Raw genomic sequence first — 27058 nt, 5'->3', positions numbered from 1 at the left:
TTAATTTTATAGATTTGCATTGAGAGAGTCTTTAAATCCATTGTTGACCACCGGCATTCCGCTTTCCATTTTTAAGTTAGGAATACAGGAGTTGATTTGGAAGACGATAATCAGGCATCTGCACAACATGACCAGTCCAATGAAGTTGATGTTGAAGAATCATTGCTTTGACACTGGTGATCTTTGCTTCTTCCAGTACACTTGCATTAGTTCACCTGTCTTCCCAAGGGATGTGAACAATTTTTCAGATACACCCTTGATGGAATATTTCCCAATGACTAGCCAGGGGCAGCAGTAAGTTCTCAATAAGGGCTGACATAATTCGGCGAGAATCTGGAAAGAAAATAGGCCACACGGGGTTTTTTTTCACATGCACCACCTCGAAAACATCCTATTACCGCGCATATGTTTCCTGCTGCGCTTCTATCAGGCAGATTTCGGCCTCCTGAGAAGCGCTCCTCCGCCCCGCCCGTCCTCGTCTCTTCCCAACTGCTCATTGGCCTCTCGCACAGTTCCTGTTCTCTCTCCCCGCCCCCGTTCCCCACGTCAATCTAACCTTGCGCGTTGATCCAAAAGCCCGTGCGGGCCTCCGTCTGCGCCATATAAGGCTTGAAGTGGGCTGGGCCTCAGCATTTCCTCACGGGCGCGACCTGCCCTTTCCACTTCTCGGGGTCGCCGATTGGTTGGCGGCCGGCCGAGCCGGCACTCCATTGGCTATCCTGGAAGCGGAGGGGAGGCATCCTTGGTACCTGTGGAGAGGGTACTGACGGTGTGGTGAGGAGAAGGAGGAGTTTGTAGTAGGGGAGGCGGAGGGAAGGAAGAGGCCTCCCCGGAGGAGGAGGATGGTCCCCGCGGTGGGGCCGCAGCCGCTCATCCCGCCCGGCGCTCCGTCGGTGAGTCCCTCAGGTCACGGGCGTCGTAGTCGTGGCGTTGGCGGCGGCGTGAGGGGGAGGGCCGCGAGGGTGCTCGTCCCCCCTCCCCACACACACACCCGGCCCGGCCCGCTTCTTCCCCGCCTCACGCCAGAGTGGCAGTTCGTCGGGCCGGTTGTGAGGGACTGCCGTGGCGTCGCGCTGCCCGGTTGTGAGGGGCTGCCTCAGTTCTGGGACGCGTCAAAATGTGTGTATGTGGGGGGCCTCCCTCAACCCCTCCCCCTTGGAGCTGCTGAGGGTCGTCAGGCATGTTGGCGGTCGCCCCCCCCCCTGAATATTTGACACTGCAATACATGGTGTTGTATTTTGGGGATTATCCAGTGCTTTTTTTCTTTGGGGACGCAGGGGGACGCGTACCCCTAAACGTTTTGTGAATCTAAGTTTGGCCTCATTGAGGGGCAGCATTTCAATATGAGTAGGAAAATGAGAGCACCGCTAAACATTTTTTTTTTAGAAAAAAAGCACTGGAATTATATCAAGTGGGGTGAGAAGCGAGTCCCTTTTTCTTTCACAGCTTCACACGTCATATTTCTACAAGAGTTCAGATATGAAACAACCAACTACAGGAGACAGTGGGTTATTGGGTTGTTGCTTTTATTTTTATCATACATTTTGTGGTTTTATATTTGGATTTTGTTCTATGAACCGCCCTGAGACCTCCGGGTATAAGGCGGTATAGAAGTTCAGTAATAACAACAATAATAATAATTAATAGGTTTTGTGGAGGTGGGGTGGCCTCCTTTCCCCGGGCTGCCCCAAATGTCCATTGCTCCTAGTTGCGGCTTTCCCCGGCTCCCAATATTGGGTTTTGGGGTGGTGGGGCCCTGGAGCCCTCCCACCCCCAGGCTGCCCCAAATGTCCAGTGCTCCCGGTTGCTGCTTTCTCTGCCGGGCGGGGTGGGAGTTGTCGAGGGGACGAGGCTGCCCCCAAAGTGCTGCGGGCCGTGCGCTTTGTGTCTGGAGCAGGGAGGTTTCAACAGGATGGCCTGCGGAAACCTCCATGTGCAGAGGCAGTATATCCCCTGGAGCAGATAAGATGCTGGGGATGCGCAAGGGAAGATTGGGTGCAGCTCCGTGCCTTGTTTGTAAGTTTTGCAGGAAGGAGGCATCTTGGGGGCTGCTGTCAGAAACCGACCTCAGGACTAGGTGATCGGTTGCAGCGGGACTCTCCCTTGTGTAGCTGTTATCCATACAAGATAGATAGATTGCAGTATGCTAAGCACTTTGCAGTGGATTTTGCTTGTAGGAAAGGGAGCAAGGAGCCTAGTTACCAAAATACCCATTTGATAACATGGCCATGTTGCATACCACAGACAAAAAAGCCCGGCAGTAGTAGTGCATATTATTATTATTATTATTATTAATACTGTATTTAAATTACAACCTCCGTCTGGCATTGGCAATATGAAGAAAATAATAATGCTAAGTTTTTGTACAGGGCTTTTGTGAAGATTATTGAATTGAGATATGGAAATGTTTTGGGAGTTATGAGATGCCAGATTAAGATGCCACATAAAAATCACATCCTCCTAATTTGTATCACTAGTGAGTTTCCTTGCTCACATGGCTGTCCTAAGACACTGTTCTGGTATTGTTGTTGTTTTATAGTTAGGACATACACTTTTATTATTCAAGCTAAATGTATTAATGGTAAATTGTTCTCTTGTTTTTTGCCCATATTTTTATTAACCTCTTCATGTTGTTTTATTTACACACACACACACACACACACACACACCCGTCATAGGCAAATATACTCAGTACAGCTTTTTGTGATAATGCAATTGTATTTTGTGTTTACATGCTTGGCAAAAAAAAATTAAAAACATTAAAAAGGGGGCAAGCATTGGGGGAAGTTTTGGTACTCTCACCCACCATTGAACTCAGTGTGTTTTGACTATATACTATTTTGGCTTTAGGCACTGTCCATGGACCATAACCTCGGCATAAATTGGGAGTCTCCTGTACTTTGAAATTTTCTTCTATATACTTAACTTTACATTCTGACAACTATATTAAGAAACACAGACTACAGTCCTAACAATGCAGTCCCACTTGTGTCAGTTGAGTTTAGAGGGATTTGTTCCCTGGTGATTGTATAGGATTGCAGCCTCCTCTTCAAAAGTAAAAGTAAATCAGTAAATACTGCTTTCAAGTCAATATGATTAGGATTAAGATTGATTGGTAGCATACCCAAACATTGTTTTTCTGGTCCCACTACAAATTTATAACACCATTATGGGATCCCACACACATCCCATAATCCCATCCAATACATACAGTTGCATGAGGCATTAAATAAAAGTTTGTCTTTTAATTCTGAAGTTATATTTTTTGCATTTCCAAAATTATACCATGGCCTACTGTAATTGGGGCTTTTCAACCATGCACCCAAACACCTAGCCTGAATATGAGTCCTACAAATGTTTGCCTTTTGCCTATTTTAACTTTTTGGTTGGTCCTAATGAATATATTAGCCTGTCAGTGTTTTTATTTTTTATTCTAATGGACTAGCATGTGTACAAACATTTTATATATAGACCAGGTTATTTTTGTGTTTTGTGTTCTTTTTCATTGCTAAATTAATTAACTCCTCAAAGTAAATTTCTTTTGCAAACTCACTCTTGTTAAGAGAAAGTAACTACATTGGTTAACCATTCTTATTCTGTAAATCACTTGCAATTTTTGATGACTGCTAGCTCGCTGAAACTCATTTTCTACAAGTCACTTCCAATTTTTAAGAAAATCTACAAAGCAATGCATACTTTACAGAAAATTCATTGCAGTTGGAGTGTTGTGTGAACTGCATTTAATAATAAATGAGAATAGTTTATATTCTCCTTAAACGACATATCATAAGGAAAATACTCAAAAGATCCAGAGCGTACTTGTGAGCACCTGTAAATTCTACCAGCAATGCTGATCCCACTGTCTCTGGAATCAGTGTCTTTGTTTATTATGATGCTTTGTCCACAGAGTTGCTTGTTCTGCTCTAACACTGCTTGCTATTGGCTTCTGTTAAACTCACAAGATCTCAGCAATAGTACAAAGATAGAGGGAAATAAAGTTTTCTTATTCCCAAGCATGATTTATAGGATGCTAGCTTACTAGATGCTACTAGTAGGAAAGCTGTCTGTGGACAAACACCGGCTCCCTTGGCCTGAAAGCGAGATTAGCAACACAACCCTATAGTTGCCTTTGACTGGACTTAACCGTCCAGGGGCCCTTTACCTTTTTACCTTATTAGTAGGATACTAGGGTGGGGGTCTGATTTGAAATAACAAGTGCAAGAGAAAGAGAAAGAGAAACAGGTACCATATTGGCCTGAACATAAGCCGCACTTTCCCCCTGAATTCCAACCATGAAAAGTTAAAGTGCGGCTTACATTCATGACCTTACACTGCCAGCAAAGCTCCGCTGCTCCCAAGCCTCCCCCGAGCCATTGAAATGAAGGGGGAAAGGGGAAGCCACCAACAAAGTGGCGTGGGACATTCCCCCCCCCAAGCAGCCCAGGTATTGTCTTTTTTTCTTTCCCCCTATTTACATTTAAAGGTGCAGCTTATATTCAGGTGTGGTTTATATTCGGGCCAATACGGTATCTCTCTTGATGTAAAAACTATGATCACCCTTCCAGGCTTTATACATGAAGGGAGCTGGCACATGAACAACGAATGTGGCTGTCTGGCCATGTTTAGCTTGGCCCTGTGCCTTAATCTCTGAAATTATTATTAATAATGAATATACCACTTAATGCCCAGTTGGTTTCTAAGTAGTTTACAAAATAAAAAACCACACTGTTAAAATACATAATGATATGCCATAATTGAAGTCCACTGGAAAACAATCCAATTGGGATGTTAAAATGCAAACTTCAGTGATTAAAATTTTCATTGATACAGCCCCATTAAAACAGCACAAGAATTATAGCAGGAGACTTAGGTGAAGAGATCAAGGGAATGCCAGGTGCATCTTCAAAAGGCAATGGGATGCCAGTACATTCCACAACACTGGTGCCATGAGTGAAAAAGCCTGACACCACATCATTAGGGCATGAATGATAAAGCTAATAGGTTCTGTTTGTTGATCTTAATGGTCTTGCTGAGCAGTGGAGGTGAAACTGATTTTTCAGGTAAACATGTCCAGTGTTGTTTAGGGCTGTATATGTTGGTAACAAGATGTTAAAACTGGTTCATTGACCTATAGAACCATAGCAGAGCCTTTAGTGCTGGTGTGATACATGCCCAGTAAGAAGCACAATTAACCACTTGGGCTGTGGCATTCTGTACCAACTGCAATCTCTGGACTAGTTGTAAGGGAGCCTCACACAGAGCACATTACAGTAATCCAAACGTGAGGTTACCAGCACATGAGTCACAGTAGCCAACTCAGACCCAAGAAAAGTTGAGTTTGGAAGTTCATAAATATTTGTGGAGTTCTATTTTACAAAGAGAGAGAATGTTGAACCAAAGTTAAGCCATAGTAGTGGTTATTAGTGGTACGCAAACCAGATCATTGTATCAATAAATTGTAATGTTTCTTGGAAGGGCGGATATGCTGAAAGGTGGCCTAAAAAATCTATTTAACTACAGTAAACTAAACCAGTGTTTTTCAACCTTTTTTGGGCAAAGGCACACTTGTTTCATGAAAAAAATCACGAGGCACACCACCATTAGAAAATGTTAAAAAAATTAACTCTGTGCCTATATTGACTATATATAAAGTAATTCTCTTGAATAGGAATCAAATAAACACAAAGAAAGTATTTTATAATTACTTTATTATGAAATAGTAAGTAAACAGAAATATGAAAAATTATAAAATACTTTATTGATGACCCCTGGGAGTCCCTTCCAACTCTACCATTCTGTGACTGCAGCTCGCCCAAAGCCCATATTCACAGGTGGGGAATTACCCCTGAGTGGATTTCTACCAAGGGACCCCTTCTCAGAGTCTCCCAGGGTGCAAGGACCCCGACAGTTCCCCAGCGCAGTCCCGGCGCGTGCAAAGAGCAGAAACGCCCAAAGCGCCGCCGCGACTCTCGGCAAGCGAAGCGGCGCATTTGCGAAAGGAGAACACGCGAGTTCGGGGGCGCCTCAGCTCCACGCGATTATTCACCCACCCCCAGGCTAGCGAAACCACGCGGGCGGAGGCGGGTGGCGAGGGCGCGCACATGCCTCGCATGCCCGAAAGATCGGGGCTGGCGACGTGGAGAAGAGGCTGCCGTCGACTTCGCGTTGCCGTCGTTGGTTGGACCCGACGCCCGAGAAGGCAACTCAACCTTCGCTACTGCGGGCAGCTCTTGGGACCTTTTCGTCGAGGGTCTTTCCCCGCCGCCAAAGGTCCCAAGAGCTGGGGTGTGTGTGTCCCCCCCCCAAAGTCCCGAGGGTCCTTCCCCGCAGTGCTGCACCACTTCGGAAACCGCGGGGAGGAGGGAGAGGCGTCCGCCCCCCCCCAGGCTTCGTCGCCCGTCTTGGCTGGGGCATAGGCGGGACGGACGCAGTTTCCACCTCTCCCCCTTCCCCTCCTGGGACGCAAGGTGACCTCCGTCGGGCGGGCCGTCGAGGCTGGGACTTGCAGGACAGGCGCTCCGCCGGCGGCCTCACCCTGCGGCGCCCCAGCGCGCAGAGCGGGAAACCCCGCACTGGATCCAAAGCAGTCCGGGGTGAAACGGTCGCAGCGGCAGTACGAGCTGCCGCATGTCACGAAGGCTGCAAACCAGGGCGCAGCTTCGCAGCCCGGCAAGAGCGGAGAGCGGCAAGGTTTCGCTGCTGCTGCTGCATCTGTGGCTTGACAGGAGGAATTTACAGCCCTGCACCGAGAATCGGTTCGGAGAGGGGCGGGGGGGGGGAATGCGCGCAAAGATCCCTTCGGAACACCAGGCAACATCTCGCGGCACACTAGTGTGCCGCGGAACAGTGGTTGAAAAACACTGAACTAAACAGAACTTGGTTTCTCTCCCCCTCCTGTTACTCAAGTTTCATTTAAAATAATGTATTTAATTATTCCAATGACTGTAACCTTTAAATGTAAGCAGAGGTCCTTAGAATTCCAATAAATTCTATCTGTCTCACTTAGGATTGTGAAGTATGGTTTGAGAAACATCAACACAGTAGAAGCTGGAGTACTATTGCATTCTTGTAAACAGCCACTCACCAGTGGTGAGTATAAATAATCTACCTAGTCACCTGTAGAGAAGCTTTGCATGATTGCATCTTCTTTTAGGCTACAAATGAGGCCTAGCAGGCTAGTTAGTGTCCTTTGTGGTGCAATTTATTAGGTTGTGCTGATCTAAAAGAAGCCAGCGGAAGTTTAACTATGTAGAAAAAAATACTTGAGAATCAGGGTTTTCAGATGGAACAATAATGATTGATGCTTCTAGAATCGTTACTTTTGGTTCTGTTCTTCTAGATCCTCATCTCTCAAACTATGCCAGAGATGACAGAGAAGGCTCCTCTTAAGAAACAGCACCGGTAAGTGTACTGTTCATAAATAGAATTACAATGCAATTCTTCGCCTATCTATTTGGAAGCAAGCTCTATTGAGTTCAGTGAACTTTACTCACAAATAAGTGTGTATAAGATCATGCTTGTCAGTCTCCCTTATTATGTGTCAGCTCTTAGTAAAAAGCCACTAGAGTGTTGTTTAGCCATTTAGTCGTGTCTGACTCTTTGTGACCCCATGGACCAGAGCACGCCAGGCACTCCTGTCTTCCACTGCCTCCCGCAGTTTGGTCAGACTCATGTTGGCAGCTTCGAGAACACTGTTCAACCATCTCGTCATCTGTCATCCCCTTCTCCTTGTGCCCTCAATCTTTCCCAACACCAGGGTCTTTTCCAAGGAGTCTTCTCTTCTCATGAGGTGGCCAAAGTATTGGAGCCTCAGCTTCAGGACCTGTCCTTCCAGTGAGCACTCAGGGCTGATTTCCTTCAGAATGGATAGGTTTGATCTTCTTGCAGTCCATGGGACTCTCAAGAGTCTCCTCCAGCACCATAATTCAAAAGCATCAATTCTTCGGCCTTTTCCTTTGGCTCCCCAAAAGCAAGGGTTTGTGCGATTCTTTTAGCAAGAAAGTGCTCACAGTGTCAGAGCCTGTAAGTGATGACCCCCAACTATTGTTATGCTTTTGTGAAGGGAACTCTGGGATGAGATCAGATCATGTGCAGTCTACAGCCCAATAAAAATCCAATACAACACAATACACAGCACTGCCTCTCATTTCCATCTGCAAATCCAAGGAAGGCTGTGAAACTCCTGAATTACTGGGGATAGTTTTGAAAGGTGGATTAGGGGAAAGAAATTGAGGCTTAATCCAGACAAGATGGAGGTGCTCAGGATGGTGAAGCCGTCCTCTCTGAATGGGGTTACACTCCCCCTAAAGGACCAAGTTTGTAGCTTGAGGCCTCTCCTGGACTTAGTGTTGTCTGGTTGCATCTTTGGCTAGGTTAGACTGATATATCAGCTGTGGCTGTATGTAGAGAGATTGGGCCTTGCCTCGGTAATCCATGCACTAGTTGCATCCAGGTTATACCGCTGTAGTGTGCTTAACTGGAAGAGAAAGCTGCTGCTTGGCTGCTATTGGGTGCAAAAGCAATCAGAGGATATGACACCAATTTTGTAATAGTTGGACTCGTTACCAGTGTAAGGTCGTCCTCCCAGAGCTTGAGAATGAGAACTCTCCTAGACAATGGCAGTTCTCTTTCTCAAGCTCTGGGAGGAAGACCTTTCATCGCCTACAGACAGCCACCCAATCTTAAAACAACTCCTCACCCACAATAATACAACAACAGGACTTAACATGGACACTGGTACCAGAGCCTGCAATAAACCCAGATGCCAACTTTGCTGCCACATACACCCGGACAACACCATTACTGGCCCCAACAACATCAAACTTACCATCTCAGGACTATTTAATTGCTCATCTTCTAACATTGTGTATGCCATCAAATGCCAACAGTGCCCTTCAGCTCTCTATATTGGACAAACAGGCCAAACCCTACGCCAAAGGATAAATGGACATAAATCTGATATCAGAAATCACAAGACAGAGAAACCAGTAGGAGAACACTTCAGTCTCCCAGGACATTTTATACAAGATCTCAAAGTAGACTGGAAAGGGAAGTTGCTGAATTGCAACTAATTACCAAACTTAAAACCATGGAGAGACCTGGTCTGAACAAAGACATTGGATTCTTATCTCATTATACATGACAAAGCTATCTTTAGCTATCTCACCCCTTGCTTTTTTCCTGTAAGACCAATTGCTGTCATTCACAGTCATCAACAGGTTTTCCACACCTATCAGCCAATCACCCATTCCCACCACCCTTCTGAGTAATACCCCTCCCTACTCTCTCACTATATATAAGGGTCTGGTGACTTCTGTTTCAGTGTATCTGAAGAAGTGTGCATGCACACGAAAGCTCATACCAACAACAAACTTAGTTGATCTCTAAGGTGCTACCGGAAGGAATTTTTAAAATTTATTTATTTTGTTTTGAGTTTGGAACTGAGTTATTTGAAATATCGCCTGCACTCATATAAACCTTGCTGGGCATTCTGATTGGCCTCAGAAGCTCTGCCCGTGAAGTCAATCCAATTGGCAAGCCAAAGTGGTTGGACCTTTTCTGTGGTGGCTCCCAGATTCTGAAACTTTTTCCTCATAGAGATTAGCATGGCCTCTATGCTGTGGATTTTTAAATGGGCACTATAGACTCATCTTTTTTCTTTTTGCCTTTTTCTAAAGGCTTTTTCTACAGAGGTATCTACAAAATATAGCTCTGTTTTATTAATCTTTGTAACTGTTTCAAATGGCCTTTGTTAATGTGCTACTTTTGTTAGGTTGTTTTAGGTCATTATATTTATTGTTCTTTTTATGATATTGCGAACTGCCTTGGCTAGGCTGTGTCCCAAAATGTGGCATATATATAATTTTATGTCTATACAGTATTTACATAAATAATGCAAGTCAGATATATATCTTGGGGATCCTCACAGCAAATGTGGTTATTTCTCTTCTCCCTTTGTGCATTTGCTGGCAGATTAAAGAGAATAGATTGATTAAAGACAACTTCTTAGATAGCAAATATTGTAATTTAGCCATTTACATGTTACCTTTTTTTTAACAGAAAGAAAAACCGTGAGACTCACAATGCAGGTAAGAGCTTCAGTGCTGCTGTTGTCAGGGTGGAGCAGGCATTCCTCTTCGAGTTCTTCCTTCCACCAAGCATGCAAATACATGTCTTCACAATCAAAAGAGAAGTCTTATTGTTTCTGGATATGCTATCAATGTACTGTTATACACCTTATGTGTTCTGTTTTTGCTAGTGGAGAGGCATCGAAAGAAGAAGATCAATGCTGGAATAAATCGAATCGGTGAACTAATTCCATGCTCCCCAGCACTGAAACAAGTTAGTCTGCTCTTCATGGCAGCTGAATAATTATTTATTTAACAAAATTTATATACTGCTTGGCTGTAATAAAACCTCTAAGTATGAAATATTAAAATTATCAATGCAAACAGTTTAAACATTTAAAGATTATTAGAATTATCAGTAAAGAGATGAAAAGATGTAAACATCTATGTGTAGATAAGCTTGCTAAACAAAAATGATTTAAACAGACACCGAAAAGAGTACTGCGAAGGTGCTTGCCCAATGTCAATAGGCAGGTATTTCCAAAGTGTGGGTGCTGTCACACAAAAAATATCAATTTCTTACAAGTGTGTAATGAGTATTATGTGGCACCTGTAGTGCTAGTTCCAGTCAAGTGGGCATACCGGTATGTAGGAGACATGATCCAGCAAGTAAACTGGTTTCAAACTGTTAATGTCTTTATATACTAATAGTAATACCTAAAGCTTGGCCCAGAAACAAATTGCCAACCATTGAGTATAGGTGTTAGAGACTGACACGGTCTCACTTCTGTTCAGCAACTGTGCATTGCAGTAATCCAATATTGAAGTTGCTAGTGCCCGAACTGCTGTGGTATACAAATTTAATTATTATTATTATTATTATTATTATTATTATTATTATTAATATAATATAAGTAGGTCTGTTTGAATTTCAGACTGAGTCTCTGAATGTTTTTCCTAATTATCCACATGTTCCCTTCCAGAGTAAGAACATGATCCTTGACCAGGCATATCAATATATAACAGAAATGAAAAGGCAAAACGATGAGCTCCTGCTGAATGGAGGAAACAATGAGCAAGGTGAATGGGGAACTGGCTAGAATACTCTCACTAGAATACATCTGTTTTTATTGTACATACATTTCAAACTAAACATTCTTTGTCTAACTGCTACTCCACCTTTCCTCCGGAACTGTTATCAAATGATAGATTCGCTATCCTGCAGATTGAATGCTGTTTGCTTAATACTTGTGTTTTGGATTGAAATTTTCCTTATCCTAATAAAAGTAGTCCCAATCTTTTATTAAAAAGCAGATTTGCTAATTTTATACCTTGCTAACAACATCATCTTGGTGTGCTGGTATTCTAATTCTCTTTCACAATACACATTTTATATGAAGAAGTTGAACATGATTGAAAAAAGCTACACTAAAGTTAATTCTAAAAAATGTTGCCACACTTGTAAATTAAGATATAGAACAACTGTTATTTGATAGTTTTTCTAAGTGAAGTTGCTTCTCAGTTATAATTGGAGCTGTTTTCTTCGTCCAAACTAAACAGAAAGAATAGGGTCTTTCTGAATATTCTGCAACATGGTTGAAATCCAAGTCTCAGTAGTAGTAGTTTATTAGGGTTTACATTAGATGATGCCTGTTCATTCGATGATCCCCTAATTTTCATACAACTAATTATCCTTTTTGGAAAAATGCAGTGTGAACTTGAACAATAAAGAAATAATAGAATGAAAGCAATAGAAATACTTCCTTGCTGAGAGGAATTATAAGGCTGTAATTTTCTTCAGATGATAAGTTTGTGAAATACAGTTAACATATGAAGCTGCTATCTACCGATTCAACAGTTGAACCATCTGCCCAGTAATGATTGGCTCCAACTTGCATTGGGTTTTCTTTCCTGTTACCTATAAATATTTTTAGCTAGAGATCCTGGGATGTGTTCTATGCAACTTGTGTTTTCTCCTTTTAATTCTAAGTCTCTAGGGATGTAATCTGAGTTTGAGTACATATTACCAGTGCTTTTTTCCTGGGGGGACGTTTTGTGAATCTTTGTACTTTTGTCCATTTACTGTATTTATTTTTCCCAGTTTGAACCATAAAATGGTGCTTTTCTTGAGTCAAATTGAGAGTACCCCTAAACATTTTTAAAGAAAAAAAGCGCTGCATATTACAGCAGAAACCTATGTTGAGGTGATGAAATGGCTTTTTTTAATGCTATCTCCACTTGCTCCTAAAACAAATCAGCCTTTTGCAGAACCTTTGGTCATTCAGATTTATTTATTTATTTATTATTTCTCTGCAGCTGAAGAAATAAAAAAGCTCCGGAAGCAGTTGGATGAACTTCAGAAAGAAAATGGGCGCTACATTGCATTATTAAAAGCGAACGACATTTGCCTTTATGATGATCCCACTGTCCACTGGAAACGGAACCTTAAGCACGCAAAAGTTTCTGTTGTTATCCCCAATGATCAGGCGCAAAAGAAGAAAGGAAACCTTAAAAATGCAAAAGTGTCTGTTGTTATCCCCAGTGACCAGCTGCAAAAGAACATCATTGTATATTCCAATGGCAGTCAGCTTGGTGGAACCAATCAGGGGGCATCAGTCCAAGGAATAACCTTTAATATCAGTCATAATTTACAGAAGCAGACTGCTAATGTTGTTCCTGTCCAGAGGACTTGCAACCTAGTCACTCCTGTGACCATTTCTAGTATCTATTCCACAGAAATCAAATCAGGGGTTCAGACTTCAGTTTCTCCACTGGTATCAGGCCCATCAAATCCAGCCAAGAAAATTATTGAGCACTCTACCTCTGAGAATGAGCAAGGCCTACCTACTAGTTCTAGTGCTGACAGCTCACTGAATCCCTTGCAGCTAGTGAGGCTACAGCCTGAAATGCAGAGTTCTCCACAAGATGAAGATGACATCTCCAAATCTAAAAATAAACCAGAGACTTTCAAGTTAATTGAGAAAGCGGGTTTACCTAGCAACAGCCTTCCTTTCAGTGCTACTGTGGACAGATCTCTGGCTCAGCTGGCAGACATGCCCCCTAAAGAGGAGTCAAGAAATGGATCCCTAGAAAGCTGTGTAGTTTCTGCAGCTGACACCACTTGTACTCCATCTGTAATGCTCTCCATTGATGGAAAGCCATCCGCAGGAAACATCTTCAAAAGCAGCGGAGGACCAGCAGCATCTGCTGTAGAAATCCAGAAGGCTGTAACAGAAATTAACACTTTGCCTGCTGCTTCTATAGACAAGTGGCCTTTTCCCAGTTCTTCAGCTGTTGGCACTTCAAATTCCAAAACCATGGGTAGCCTGACACGAATGACTTCTGCTGGAAACACCCAGACTACTTGGACTACTTTGCAACTAGCAGGGAATACTGTTCAGCCTCTAAACCGTACTCCGTCCAACATAAACGTAGCCATCTTAAATCAGCCCGTTAACAATACTAGCATTACAGCATCCACTCCTAACAGGATTTTGGCAACTACTCCCAGTTTAAATAATCCTCTACCTGCTGGTGAACAAACAGCTGAGCAGATCATGGTTACTTTGCCATCGTACCCATCCTTACCTATGCAGCCGCTAGTCACTAAGACGCAGGTTCTAGCACAACCTGCAAGGAGCCTCCTTCCATTGAATCCCACTATGCAGCTGATTCAGATGCCCCAGCCAGTAGGTCCATCTGTCACTGCATCACCTGCTAAACAAAATGTAGTCATTTTACAGCCTTCAAATGCCAGTCCACCAGTGTTGAGAACTGAAGTCCCCAACCAAACTGTTAGCCAGCAGATTGTAATTATACAGACTGCTAATCCAAATCCTCTCTCCCTTTTCTCTCCTCCCCCTCCTCCTCCCCCTCCCCCTCCCCCTCCTCCTCCCCCTCCCCCTCCTCCTCCTATCAGAATGCCTATAAATGGAGCCGCTCCCTCAGCAAGTGCTAGTAATCCTATGCAAAATGCCTCTGGCCCTCATATGTTTGGTGGGAAGCATCTTGTCCATATTTTGCCAAGGCCATCTTCTGTATCATCTTCTGGCTCGACACAAACATTTTCAGTTGCAACGGCTAACCAACATCTTCCACAGACTATTTATTTAAATGGGCAGCTGTTTGCATTGAAGCCTGTGAAGTCCTGCTCTGGAGGTTCAGATCAAACCCCTATGCAAGTTATTCAGCCTACCACCAGTGAAGATCCAAATACAAATGTTGCCCTCAATGCATTTGGTGCTTTAGCTAGCCTCAATCAAAGCATATCGCAGATGGCTGGACAGAATTGTCTGCAGGTGTCTACCAGTCAGCCTACAAATCCATCAACAGTCAGCAGCCAAACCACACCAAGTAACCATGTTCTGCTGGCAGCTACAGCAGCATCCTCTTCAGCTGCTGAGAATGTAATGTTAACCAGTGTTTCGTGTTCAGTGGGTGCCTCTCCCCCAAAGACCTCATTTGGTCTCGGTTCAAAATGGTCTAATAAAAGTACTAAAAAATGCTTGGTGGCCAGCAGCAATCTTGCATGTCGAGTGAATTCTTGCAAAGATTTGAAGAAACTTGATAGTGGGGATGTGGAGGCTACCCCTGAGCATTCAGGAAGTGACATCTTGCTTGAAAACATGCCTGATAATGTGGTGTTACAAAGTTTAGCCATATCACAAGCAAATAGGGTAGCACCTAATGACATTGCCCAAAATGATGCTTCCGATTCTCATCCCAAAGAGAGACTGAGAGCTGAACAAGATATGGAAACTACCCTGGCATCTGACCTGAATGCAGCTATAGTGCCAAGATCGTTGCCTCTTGAATCGGCCTCATCAGAACAGTTTGAAGTGGTTCCTCCCGTCTCCAGAGAGTGTGCATCTCTGCCTCCTCAAACTAATTCAGCAACAAATTCTAAGTTATCAGAATCATCCAAATGCACCCCCACCAGCCCTTTAACACCTTCTGACTCTCAGGTGACAGCTTCTCATATTTCTGGGACATCTGTGGCAAACAGTGGGGCGAGTGCAGAGGGTGTTCCCAGAACAGAGGTGTCTGAAATCTGCACAATGGAACAAAATTGTTCCATAGTCATGCAGGCCAGTGATTTGTTAGAAGAGCAAGGCCTGACCAAGATTTTCTCTGATTTCAGTAAAGTGGGAGAAGCTGTAGAAAAAAACTTCTCGGTCCAAGTTGAACACCCTAATTTTCACACCCCAAACACTAAATCAATTATAGACTCGAATGACTCGGAAGACAAGCAGGAGGGGCTCTTGCTGGTGAACACTGAAGAGGAAAACCTTGCACAATCTCATTCCTGTGCCTCTGAACAAGAAACAGTCACTGCTAACAGACAAGCAGACTCTCCCATGTCAACTAGCTCAGGCAGCAGTTGTGGATTCTCAGTTGCATCCATGTTGCCGGACACATGCAGGGAAAATGTTCCCAACAGCACTTCTGTGAATACATGCAACAGCTGTACATTTTCAGAGCAAACGGATATTGTAGCTTTGGCAGCAAAAGCAATTTTTGACCAAGAGGCCCATGCAAAAGGTATAGCAGCAGTGTCGGGAGCTGCTGTTTCCAAGGATGATGAAGTGGCATCTCTAAGAAGAGACCAGTCTTTGAAGTCTCACACCATTAAAGATGCAGACCAGATAGAAACAGCGCCAAGAAATTTCAGCACTCAGAATGCAGTGAAAATAAACGTTGATAGGTCAGTCGAAAAACAAAGCTGTTCTGTTGGAGTGGAAGTGTCCAGTGTAACATTGCAAATTCCAGCCTCCCAGTCTTCAAGCACATCAAGCTTAAGTGTCAATAATCTCATACATCAAAGCTGCATCATCCACCCTGTTGTGAGCTGCTCAGGTTTACCCCCAACTTCAAACCAATCAGCTGTTTCTGTGACTATGACTCCATCCATGCCCACTAATCCATATATAACTCAGTCTCCAGGACGTTCTCCAGTGCTAATGACAGATTATGCTTCAGAACAACTGACTGCTGTTCGGACCAGCACCATGCAGGCGTCTCAGATGCATGAGCCACACCTAAAGCAGCAAAGCCAGGAAAGCCGCAAAGACTCTGTCAAACGTTCTGTTCAAGATGATCACCTGCTTTCCGCATCGAAGAGACAGAAACACTGCCAGACGGCACCTATGCAACTTGAAGGGATGGCTTTGCTGAACCAAACAGCTGACGATATTTCAGATCAAAGTCGAATCCTTGTCAACCAGATCCCCTCCAACTCCTCCAATATGGCAGTATCAGGGAGCAGTCAAGGGCACACTGATAGTCTTAGCCGGTTGTTCCCAACCAGCAATTTTGTGTCACCTGCTCTGAGGCAAGTTGAAATTCAGTGTAATTCTCAGCCTTCTGTCCCGGATCAGACAGGACAGCACCTGCAACCTATTCAACATGCTCCCACTCAAGGAATGACCCACCTTCATAGCAATCCATATATAAAGCAGCAGCAACAACAGGCTGGACAGTTAAGAGAAAGACATCAGTTGTATCAACTCCAGCATCATATTTCTCATGCAGAAAGCCCTATCCATTCCCAAGCCCTCAGCGTCCACCAGCAAAGAGTAATGCATCAAGAGGCACAAATGCAGAAGAAAAGAACCCTCATCCAAGCAGCCCAGCCTACCACACTTGCTTTACAGCAGAAGCATCATGGAAACGACCAGTCAAGGTCAAAGAGCAGCCAACCCCACCCCCATCACCCGCAGATGCAGCAAATGCAGCAGCACTATACATCTTCTCAGCCTGAGAAGACATGCGAGAACCCCACTACAAACAGAACTCACCACAACCATCCTCAGAGCCATCTGAATCAGGATATTCTGCATCAGCAAGCACCAGATGTGGGCAACAGACAGACAGGTTCTGGAGTTTCTTCTGAACACATGCCAGGACATAGCCAGATGCAAAGACTTATGACCTCCAGGGCTTTGGAGCAGCAAATGGTGTCCCAACCTAGTATTGTCACCAGGTCATCCGACATGACCTGTGTCCCCCATAGACAAGAAAGAAATAGGGTTAGCAGCTACTCCGCAGAGGCACTTATTGGAAAGACTCCCTCTAATTCAGAGCAGAGGCTAGGAATATCCATTCAGAGCTTGAGGGCTTCAGATAATCTTGAAATGAGAAATTACCTTGATGTGTCTAGGAATAAAGGATTGGTAATCCATAACATGCAAGGACGTATGTCAGTAGACCATACGGTTGGATCAGATGTTCATAGACTTTCTGAGTGCCAGACATTCAAGGCAAATAGTGCTAACCAGCAGTTTGATGTTCAGTCCTCAAGGAACAGTGAAATAGGGACCTCAATGTCATCCCTCAGAGGTATGCAGGCACAGGCTTTTCGAATTGCTCAGAATGCTGGACCACCCATAGACAGACAGAAGAGGTTGCCCTATCAGCCAGTTCAGGGCATTTCAGCAGGAAATGTTCTTCCTCCCCCAAGAGACAATGAAAATACATGCCACCAAAGTTTTATGCAGAGTTTACTTGTCCCTCATCTTGGAGATCAAGTCGGTGGAGGCCAAAGACCAATTGCAGAGCACCAGAGAAATCCACAGTGTGCCACTTCTTCTATTGTTGAATATAATTGCCCCCCAGCAAGAGACAGTATTCACATTCGAAGAGAAGGTGATGGTCAGAACAGGGAAAGTTGTGATATGTCTCTTGGTGCTATTAATAATAGGAACAATACATTAAATATTCCTTTTTCAAGTTCCTCTGGAGATATTCAGGGTCGCAATACAAGCCCCAATATTTCTGTTCAGAAATCCAATCCCATGAGAATGACAGAGAGTCATGGAACCAAGGGTCACATGAATGCTCCAGTTTCTAGCAATGTGCATGGAGTCGTCCGACCTCCTCTCACCCACCCACCCGTCTCTCGGAATGCCGAGCAAGTCCCACCATCAGTTCGTCAACCAAATTCTTCAGTTACTCAGCGATCAAGACACCCTCTCCAGGATAACAGTGGTTCTAAAATTCGCCAGCCTGAAAGAAATCGTTCTGGAAATCAAAGACATGGAAATGTGTTTGATCCTAGTCTTCCCCACCTTCCTTTGGCTGCCAGTGGTAGTATGATCCTTGGAAGGCAACAACCTGCTCTAGAAAAAAGAGGCAGTATTGTGCGATTCATGCCTGAAGGACCACAAATGACTAATGATAGTGCAGCTCCTGATCAGCACAGTCTGTCTCAAAATTTTGGATTCCCTTTTATTCCAGAGGGTGGAATGAATCCCCCAATAAATGCCAATGCACCGTTCATTCCACCAGTGACTCAATCTAGTACCACTCGAACACCAGCCCTGATTCCAGTAGATCCTCAAAATACGTTGCCATCTTTTTATCCACCATATTCTCCTGCCCATCCCACCCTTTCCAATGACATTTCAATCCCCTATTTTTCTAACCAGATGTTTCCTAATCCAAGCACAGAGAAGCCAAGTGGTGGAGGTTTAAACAATCGCTTTGGCTCCATCTTGTCTCCTCCCAGGCCAGTGGGCTTTGCCCAGCCAAGTTTCCCCCTTTTGACAGACATGCCCCCAATGCATATGGCCAATTCATCTCACTTGTCCAATTTTAATTTGACTTCTTTGTTCCCAGAGATTGCTACAGCTCTGCCTCCAGATGGTTCAGCAATCTCGCCCCTGCTCTCTATAGCAAACACTTCTGCTTCTGATTCTTCCAAGCAATCATCAAACCGGCCTGCTCACAACATAAGCCATATTCTAGGTCATGATTGCAGTTCGGCTGTATGAAATGTTGTGGCCAGGAGTTAGAATGGTGAATTATTTTATGTGTGTAGTATGCATATTTGTGTATATACATGCATGTGTTCATGTATGCATTTGGGATTGCCATCCTTGAAAAGACCACTCGTAGCATCACTGTTTGTGGGAAGTATATATACAATAGCAGGTGCTTCTGTATTTCTACATACCCATGTTGCTAATTTAAAGTAGCAGGTGGCTATCTCAATGCTTACTAGTAAGAGTAAGAATCAAACACCTTGATCTGTCTTAAGAGAGTTCCAGATCATCACCCCCTGTGCCAAGATGAGCCTTGTGCAAAATTAAGTCCAGGGAAACTGAAGAGTTGCATTTATAGTTCTTGGAGAGTGGTTTTTCCTTTTTGTCCAGGAAGTAGATACGTGAGGGTCTCAAACACATCTCAAGTTGGTAGAACATTTTTACTATTTGTGTTGAAGTTTATCATAGACATATTTCATAGGGCTGACTTCATGTGATAAATTCTGGTGGGCATTTAAAGCTTAGTGCCATGCCTAGCTTCTGAGGAACTGTATTAATGTAATGGGAAATACTGCCTCTTTTCTGAAACATATAGTTTAATGCTCTCCTCCTGAGGCTTTTATTTTTAGCATTGCTAACAATCCATAGAATTTTTAAAAAAATAATTTATGTTCAGTTCAGTTCAGTTCATATATGTTGATTTCTTCCCCACAGCTTGTATGCTGTGAGTTTCTCAGGGTATCCTTTTTGTGTCTTGCTTATCACTTTTTTGAGGAGGGGAATTATCTCCATTTTTACCATTGTAATGTTTTTCTTTCCTTTTCCCTCAGATAACTCTTGACTCTTGTAACATGAGAACATGTAATATGAACATATCGTATGACAAATATTGTTGGGTGAAACTGTAGGCAAATACAACATTAGTATTAAGTTCTTATTTAAATGTATTAGTTTGCACTTACAAAGCACCTTCTGTCCAGAAACTCTTTGCTGGGGGCAGAAAGAGGAGCGTGTGAGGGTTTGAGCACTTGGCAAAATGGGATGGTCTTGATGAGGCAAAGTTACAGCGGAGAAACATTTGTCAGTAACTTAATAGATGAAATGTGGCAAGTAACAGGTGAATGGCTGATTTTCTCTTGTAATTGTTACAAATGCTTTTTTTTTGCACCCTTTTGGATTGTTCAAAACACACAGCAATATTGTTTCAAAGAGTCTTCCTCAGCTGATGGTAGCCAGGCTATGACCTTGGCAGTAAAAAAAATTGGCCTGGGCTACTTTCTTAGTGATTGCTAACTTCCTTGTGGGATTTAAAAAAAAAACACTTAAGCAATTAGGTAGCCAGAAGAACCTTAGGGGTAGCATATAAAGGGATATTAGAATGGGTATAGTATATAGTCATTGCTTAGTAAATGTGCTGAAATTACAGCATGGGTCTGTCTTGAAATAGCAATTCAATAATGTCCTCAGCAGTTGTTTTTAGGGCCTCCTGTCTTGGAACAGAGATCCTCATGGGAATTGTAATCTCCAGTGGGAAATCTGAAGTGGCTGGCTTGGTCGGAATCAGAACTGTAGGAGTTTTCACAAGCTCAGCTTTCTAATGAGTACCCCAGAAGGTTCAATTGGCCAAAGTGGAAGTTAGCTTTCTAGTATTGCAGTGGCTCATTCACAAATGGTAAGGTAAGACAGAGTGGAACAGCTTCCATGGACCTGCATGACACATGCCTGAAAACAGAGGGAATTTGAATCTTGGACTCTGACTTTCTGTGTACATCTAAAAGAAGGGTGTGCAAACTTACCATTGATTTATAATAGCATATTTCTGTTTTGAAGGATGTGCCTTCAGTTTGCCCTGGAGTTCAAGTGTCCTTATGTGCTTCAAAATGCTGTCTTCTTGCTCACCTTTTCAGGGTAGGACCTATGGCTTGTTGCTTTCTTCTAACTCCAGCGCTATAGTAGCTGCCACATAACACACATTTTTGTCAATCAGCAACAGCAAAACAAGCCATTTCCTCTTAGAATCCAGTGTGTGAAGTTCCAGAGTATTTTTAAAACCACAAACAGCTCTCTTGGCCATAGTTTGTGCATAGCATGTTAGGAAGCATCTTTCAGTTCATTGGCTTGGCAGGGTCATTCAGCCTGCATCTCTGGGTCTCTAAGTGCTTGGGAAATTCATCACTGTGAAAGAATGTATGCTACCATAGTTGTAATTGAGAGCTTGATTCCATATATATTGTCTCAAGAAAAGGGTGGATACAGTAATTATTTTCAAAGGGCATACTAGCATGATAAGACATGTGTATGTATGTGCAGATATCAAAAACACATGGATTCCTAGCATAATTTTTTTCAAAAGCAATTGTCAAGTAACCAGTTATTTGGATTCTTCATTCCATACGTCATTCCAGCTACTTGGTTCAGTTTGGAGACTTCTCTGTGTTGTACGATTTAACTACTTAAGTGATGTAATAGAGTTGTCTCTGAGTTTCTGATAATATCACTTGGGAAATGAACATCTATTTCTTCGAAGGCTTTATCTCTTGCTGCATGAAAGTGTTGTCATTTGCCATGATTAATAAGTAAAAGTGGTATAACTGACATGCCTTACTCCACATAACTCATTTTCTAAGGATGTGGAGTTGTTCCTTAGTGTTCTGCTCCCCCGAAAAAGCTGCAGGACCCCTTAAAAATGCTTAACTATTCAGCCTGTTTAAGTTTGTTAGACATGTGCTAATTGTGTTTGAGGGTTTTTTTGTAGTTCAGAAATCAAAAGGACTATCTTGGTTGTTGATAGAAAAGTTAAAAATTCAAATCAATTATTATTTGCTAAATTTATAATACACTCTCCAGAAAAAGCCTAGGACAGCATTCACAACAAATTCCTGAAAATTCTACAAGTAATTTAATTCAGTAATGAAAGAGGACATAGCAGGTTAACTTTTCTGTCATGGGCCCCATGCTAGGGGGTAGAAGAGGCACTTTGCTGTGCTACTTGTTGTATACACATGCCAAGTTTCTGTTGAGTTGTCCCAGTGAAAATGGAGAGCTCTGTGTTGCATTGGTTAGTCAAGTATTTTTAAAAGCACTTAAAAAGGTCTGCAGTGTCTGGACTAAACTTTATGGAACTGTGAACATTTTCTTTTTAAAAATTATTCATAATTAGTACACACTGTTTTTTCAAAAAGTTAATAACCCATGTTTGGATTCTTTTTGGCTTCCTTATTCTGGTCTTGCAAACGGAAGGGGGAAAAAACTGCTACTTTATAGAAATTATGATGTTGTGCCTTGACACTGCATTGGTACTGCCTCACTTACATTGTTTAACCACCTTCCATCCCCTGTTTTTAGTTGGTTGTGCTATATAGTTAGTGGTACTCCTAGTATTGAGAAGAATCAGTTTTCTTATCATTTTGCATCAGAGGAATTCAGCTTAAATACTCAAATAACGAGGAGCTGAGGAAACCTAAAGAGTGACTTTCCAAGACAACATGGCAAGTCAGAGACATATTAGAATCCTATTTTATATTTGTCATAGAAGTTCATTTCCATGCAAAAGGTTGTGCTTAGGTTGGGAATTCTAGGATTCTGTAAACTGGTTAGATGTGGTTTAAGTGCAGATAATGGGGAAAGGCTGGAAAACAGGCCGTTCAATATGAGAAAAGGCTTCTGCAACTTATTTCGTCTGAGCCAATATCTGTTGTGGCCCTCCCCTTCCCTCCCCATGGTTTTTATTTTAGTTCTGCCTCCGCCATCAAGTTAGCAAGACATCTACAGAGCTGGGAGGGTGTATTTTTAAAATTCTGTAAATTGGCGTCTATTTCCCACTTTTCTGATGAAGGAAAAAATTAAGACTGCTAAAACATTCAGTATGTTCTGTAGTATAAGCTAATAGATCAATCACTTCTGTGGGCTTGTATCTATATTGAATCTTCTTACAAGGACTTTCTGGTAGACACAACTGTGGTAGATAGCTGCTAATGTGAACCTTAGTGCTGTTAAGACATTTTTAAAATGTCTGTCTTGACATTGTCTGCGGTGGCAGTTTTACTGTCACAAGTGCTACAGGAGCTTGAGTGACTGCCGGGAGTTCTGTTTAGCCGAAAATTGTCATGTCTCAGAATCCTTGGAGTACAAACTGATACACAGTCCATGAATTCAATCACATCTTATCTCCTCCTTTCAGGCGGTCGTGTTCTTCACTAAAGAGCCAACATGTAGAGATCTTCTCTCTCTTTTGCAGAATGTGCTCAACAAATTGGTCTGTTATGTACTAGCAAGCCATTTGACTCATAATCTCTTAGCTTTATTTTCTTAATACCGCTGTCCAGTTTAGTGACATTGCTGACCAATTTTCTAATCTTATCAAGATCTTTTGCATTATGTGTGACCTTCTAACGCTTTCTCCTTACCAGCACTGCTTAAGGGAGTTTTAAAAAAACAACAACACTGGGGACTTGGCAGTTTGTAGGTCCTATGGGATGCCAAACTGGACACATGAACCATTGTGCTGTTCTCATTGTCACATGCAGATGAGTTGCATGTAAATATAGAAGCTTTAACAGAGTGAGCATATCACATCTTGTATTGTTTCTGCTGGGTGCAAGCAGACAGCCCCTTTTAATGGGAGCAGTTATGGAAAACGATACCATACAGATTATAGGTTGTGTGGCATCCAGCTTTGGCAGATTGCTTCATCTCCAAGCCAGAAGCGGACATCCCGATACCCTTATGATTCCCTTAAACAACTCAGAGTGAGCTACGCTTCCCTCTTCTCTTGAAAGTAACAAATGTATTCCTTTGATTTGCGCCACAGTTTTTCCACAGTGCATCCCCTAAAATTCTGCATATAGCCCCTAGATTCTTTCAAGCCCTAGTACAGAAATGTGTGGTGGTGCTGATCAGGCACACGGATTATTGTAAATAAGATTTTGTTCCATTTATTTTGACATCTTTTTACAAATTCATTGCATTCAGATGTAAATATTTACAATGGTGGTTTTGATGAAAGGTCTCAGATTTTTATTAAATGTAACAATTTATTGATTGTAAAAATTGTATAGATATGAACAAAATGGTATTTTATTTTAAAAATGTACAGTTTGTGTACTTTCATTTTTGCGTACTCTATATACTTTCTAGTTCCACTTCCTGTCCCTTTTCCAGGGAAAAACCCCAATGCCTGTGATCCTGTGCTTAAATCCTGGCTGCAAGTTGCAGCCAAAGTTTATAAACTGTAATTTTTTAAAGAAAAATGTAAATAATTTAAAGTCAAGAAATTCTTTTTGTGGTTTTTAACTAATTTTAATTTCTTTGATCTGCCTACTTCATTGTGGATATATTTATCATTTTAAATCGGCTAGCAAGTTTCACTTAAGAATGCCTGTATGTTTACAAACTGGGTCCGTATACTCTCATGTTCCTTTTTTATCCATTAGCAACTTTATGACTAGCTGGTCCAAATTCTGCCTGTCACCTCAACCCTGGCTAAAAGTTTGGGGGGATGTGACCAAAAGAAACAGCCTGATTTGGCCTATTCTCCTGGGTTCCCTTTCTTCTAGAACTTTAGAGCATATGCTTGGTCTGTTCAGTTTTTGAACTGTGCTTTAAAAAAGAAAAAGAAAAAAAGACTGGCATGAACATGAAATGAAAGGCTCAAAACTTAAAAATCAGAAGCACAAGGAAACTACTGTTTAAACATCTATTTAGTTTCGGTAATGGAACACTGAAAAAATGCAATATGTAATACATATGAAGTAACAACAGTGCTTCACTTACATTCTATCAAAAGTTCTTAGCTTTTTTCTTTGTTTTTTTAGTTGATATAAGAATGGAACTAATCTTGTTTTGAGTTCTCAGGTTTCCTTTAAACATTTGATTGCATTTGACATGAGGACATTGTGAAACACATCAGTGCAGAATTTCAGCACCTGGTACTTTGATACAAAAGTACTGTACTTTTACCTAGGTAAGCAGACAGCACAGTCTGAGCTGGTTTAATAGCTGCTTTAAGAATTAACAGCAGAATGGGCAGATATTTTGGTAGATTCCGTTGATACACTTTTTGAATAATTACTACCTTACCTAGTCATAGTGAACCAACTTTTTATTCAAAAATTTAGCAAACAAGAAACGCAGTGCCCTGCTATGTATTATCTAAAATAAAACAATTTAGGAAAAATGTAAGAGTTTCTTCCTAAAACCATTCCTCTTCCTCTTATCAAGAGAAAGGCATACTTAAGAAAATAATCCATTTGGCATTCACAGCAAATGTTAATAATAATAATAATTGCAGCTTTCTGAAAAGAATTCATGAGCAGTCTGCTGCAGCAACAGCCAGAAGAGATTGGGGACTCATAGACTTTGAAGTATCGTAACATTGCAATACACAGAGCCTTTTACCCTCTTTGAGAAGAGAACCAACACTATCATTTCAGTCAAAGGGGGCTGGTGGTTGTACTGAAAAATGGCTTTATAAATAATAATGATGGCAGGGAGAGGAGTGGCAGATTGTGGATGAGGAAGAGAACATCTAGCCCAGATTGGAAAGCTCTTTTCTGAGGTGTGTGCTTTTCCCTTTCAGCTGTGCTATTCAAATTAGCTAAGAAATGCCTCTCGGAGGAAGAAGGGTACAGGGTGTGTGTAATTTTAAAATTGGAATTTAAATAAAATGGTGGTGGCCTGTTATTTGCAGACTGGGGGGGGGTCAAAGCATTCAAGTATCTTGTACAGGAGCAGATAGGATGCTCCATTGTAAACTAATGGTGATAAATTAAGCAGTTGGGTATGAGGAGTAAAAAGAGTAACAGCTTACCATATACATCTGAAGAATCAGACTAAGAACCATAGCTTCAATGGCCAATACATGCTTGATTTTTCAATACAAGAGATCTCTCAAGTCTCAACACTATTGCACTTATACCCGCTGTTTCTAGGCAGTGAGTGAAAGTGTAAGTTCCACCACTAAAATTGACATTGGGGACTAAATTTTATTCTTCATCAGATGGCTGAAAAAGATCTGCAAGCCCCGCCCCACCCCCCAGGTAACTATTCCCTTCTCTCTGCTTTCTACCAACAATCTGGCATACAAGCCTGAGCCCTCCAGTTGCAAAATGATTATTGTCCTCTGTTCAGGTCTTCCTTATTTGCCAGTTGGTTTGAACACGTTTCTTCCCAGTGTGTACTTGATGCGCTCTGTGTACACTAACAAGTTTGTTTTCTGTCGACTGCCCTGGGCTGGCAACACAATGTGTTTGAGCAAGCATTACCAAAACTTCCTGCAGTTCAGAAAACGGGTATTTTGTCTCTCCGCACAGAATCCAAGTCATCATCCAGAGTCAGCAGGACCTAGAACAAAGCAGGGCAAAGATTGGAGTCTGGTCTTCTGGATGGTCCACAGAGCCAACACGCATGATGCCCCAGAAAAAAGGAACCTTTCAGTTTCTATATAGTCCCACTCCCACCAACCTTTGGGAACAAATAACGGTGGGGAGATAGCTTAGTTGATACAGCATGTGACTCCAAATGTCAAGGTCATGGGTTCAAGCCCCATGTTGGATGAAAGATTCCTGCACTGCAGGGGCTGGAAGTAAATGATCTTCGTGGTTCTCTCGTGTGATTATTTTTAGCAGGAAACGAGTATGGAGTTAGAGTGGGCATATAACTTTCTATCTGCAGAAGCCTATTCCTGATTATTAGCTGCTTCTATTCTTCCTCCCCACCCTATCAAACACAAATTGTCAGGGGAACAGAAAGAGAGAGCTTCTCTAGAGCAGCTTGCACCAGCACTCTTCTTGCTCAAGGCTATACATCTTAGTCTCTTGTGAGCATTGGCCCAGGAAAGGATCTAAAAACAAAAATGCTCATCTATGTGCAGAAGGCACCCAATTCAAATGTTGCAGCCATCTTATCCATGCATAATACATGTGGTTACATTTTGAGAAAACCAGTGCAGCTTGCTAAAGATTGCTTGGGACAATTTGGGCCTGCTTACATGGGCTGCATCTGTCCTCTTGATTCTTGGGCTTTTATGCAGTTTGTATAGATCCTGTTTGGGATCTATTCCAGACAAGTGATGCCCTGCCCCAGTGCCCTCTCAGGGGAGAAGGTGATGGTGAGTTGGGGGGCAGGGGGCTCACACCATGCCCTTCAAGCTTCACCACCATTAGGAAATTCATGTATTTATTCAGTTGCAGCAGATAAACGGGCAGAAACAAATTCTGGCATGAATTTCTA

General features: G+C 42.5%; 2 protein-coding genes across 3 annotated transcripts in view; one reads left to right on the top strand and one right to left on the bottom strand.

Moving 5' to 3' along the window:
* The first annotated feature begins 765 nt into the window (after positions 1 to 765).
* On the top strand, positions 766 to 19409 carry USF3 (upstream transcription factor family member 3). 2 transcript variants are annotated; one of them, XM_033173643.1, is made up of 7 exons: positions 766 to 893; positions 7007 to 7089; positions 7340 to 7401; positions 10060 to 10088; positions 10259 to 10341; positions 11051 to 11147; positions 12384 to 19409. In XM_033173643.1, exons 3-7 carry the CDS (start codon positions 7358 to 7360, stop codon positions 18836 to 18838), a joined length of 6708 nt encoding a protein of 2235 aa, XP_033029534.1. In that variant the 5' UTR covers positions 766 to 893; positions 7007 to 7089; positions 7340 to 7357; the 3' UTR covers positions 18839 to 19409. The 2 variants fall into 2 exon arrangements, with proteins under 2 accessions (XP_033029534.1, XP_033029533.1); XM_033173642.1 differs by lacking the exon at positions 7007 to 7089 and having other exon boundaries at positions 775 to 893; positions 12384 to 18838.
* Positions 19410 to 25866: 6457 nt separating this feature from the next.
* SIDT1 (SID1 transmembrane family member 1) overlaps positions 25867 to 27058 on the bottom strand; it is a 44994-nt gene continuing 43802 nt past the window's right edge. The window contains exon 26 of the mRNA XM_033173644.1: positions 25867 to 26170. Within this exon, the coding sequence (XP_033029535.1) occupies positions 26108 to 26170 (63 nt within the window). The 3' untranslated portion in view covers positions 25867 to 26107. The remainder of the gene's footprint in view (positions 26171 to 27058) is intronic.

The sequence above is a fragment of the Lacerta agilis genome, chromosome 16, assembly GCF_009819535.1.
Source record: "Lacerta agilis isolate rLacAgi1 chromosome 16, rLacAgi1.pri, whole genome shotgun sequence".
Lineage (NCBI taxonomy): Eukaryota > Metazoa > Chordata > Lepidosauria > Squamata > Lacertidae > Lacerta > Lacerta agilis.
This window is presented reverse-complemented; position numbering and strand designations above follow the sequence as displayed.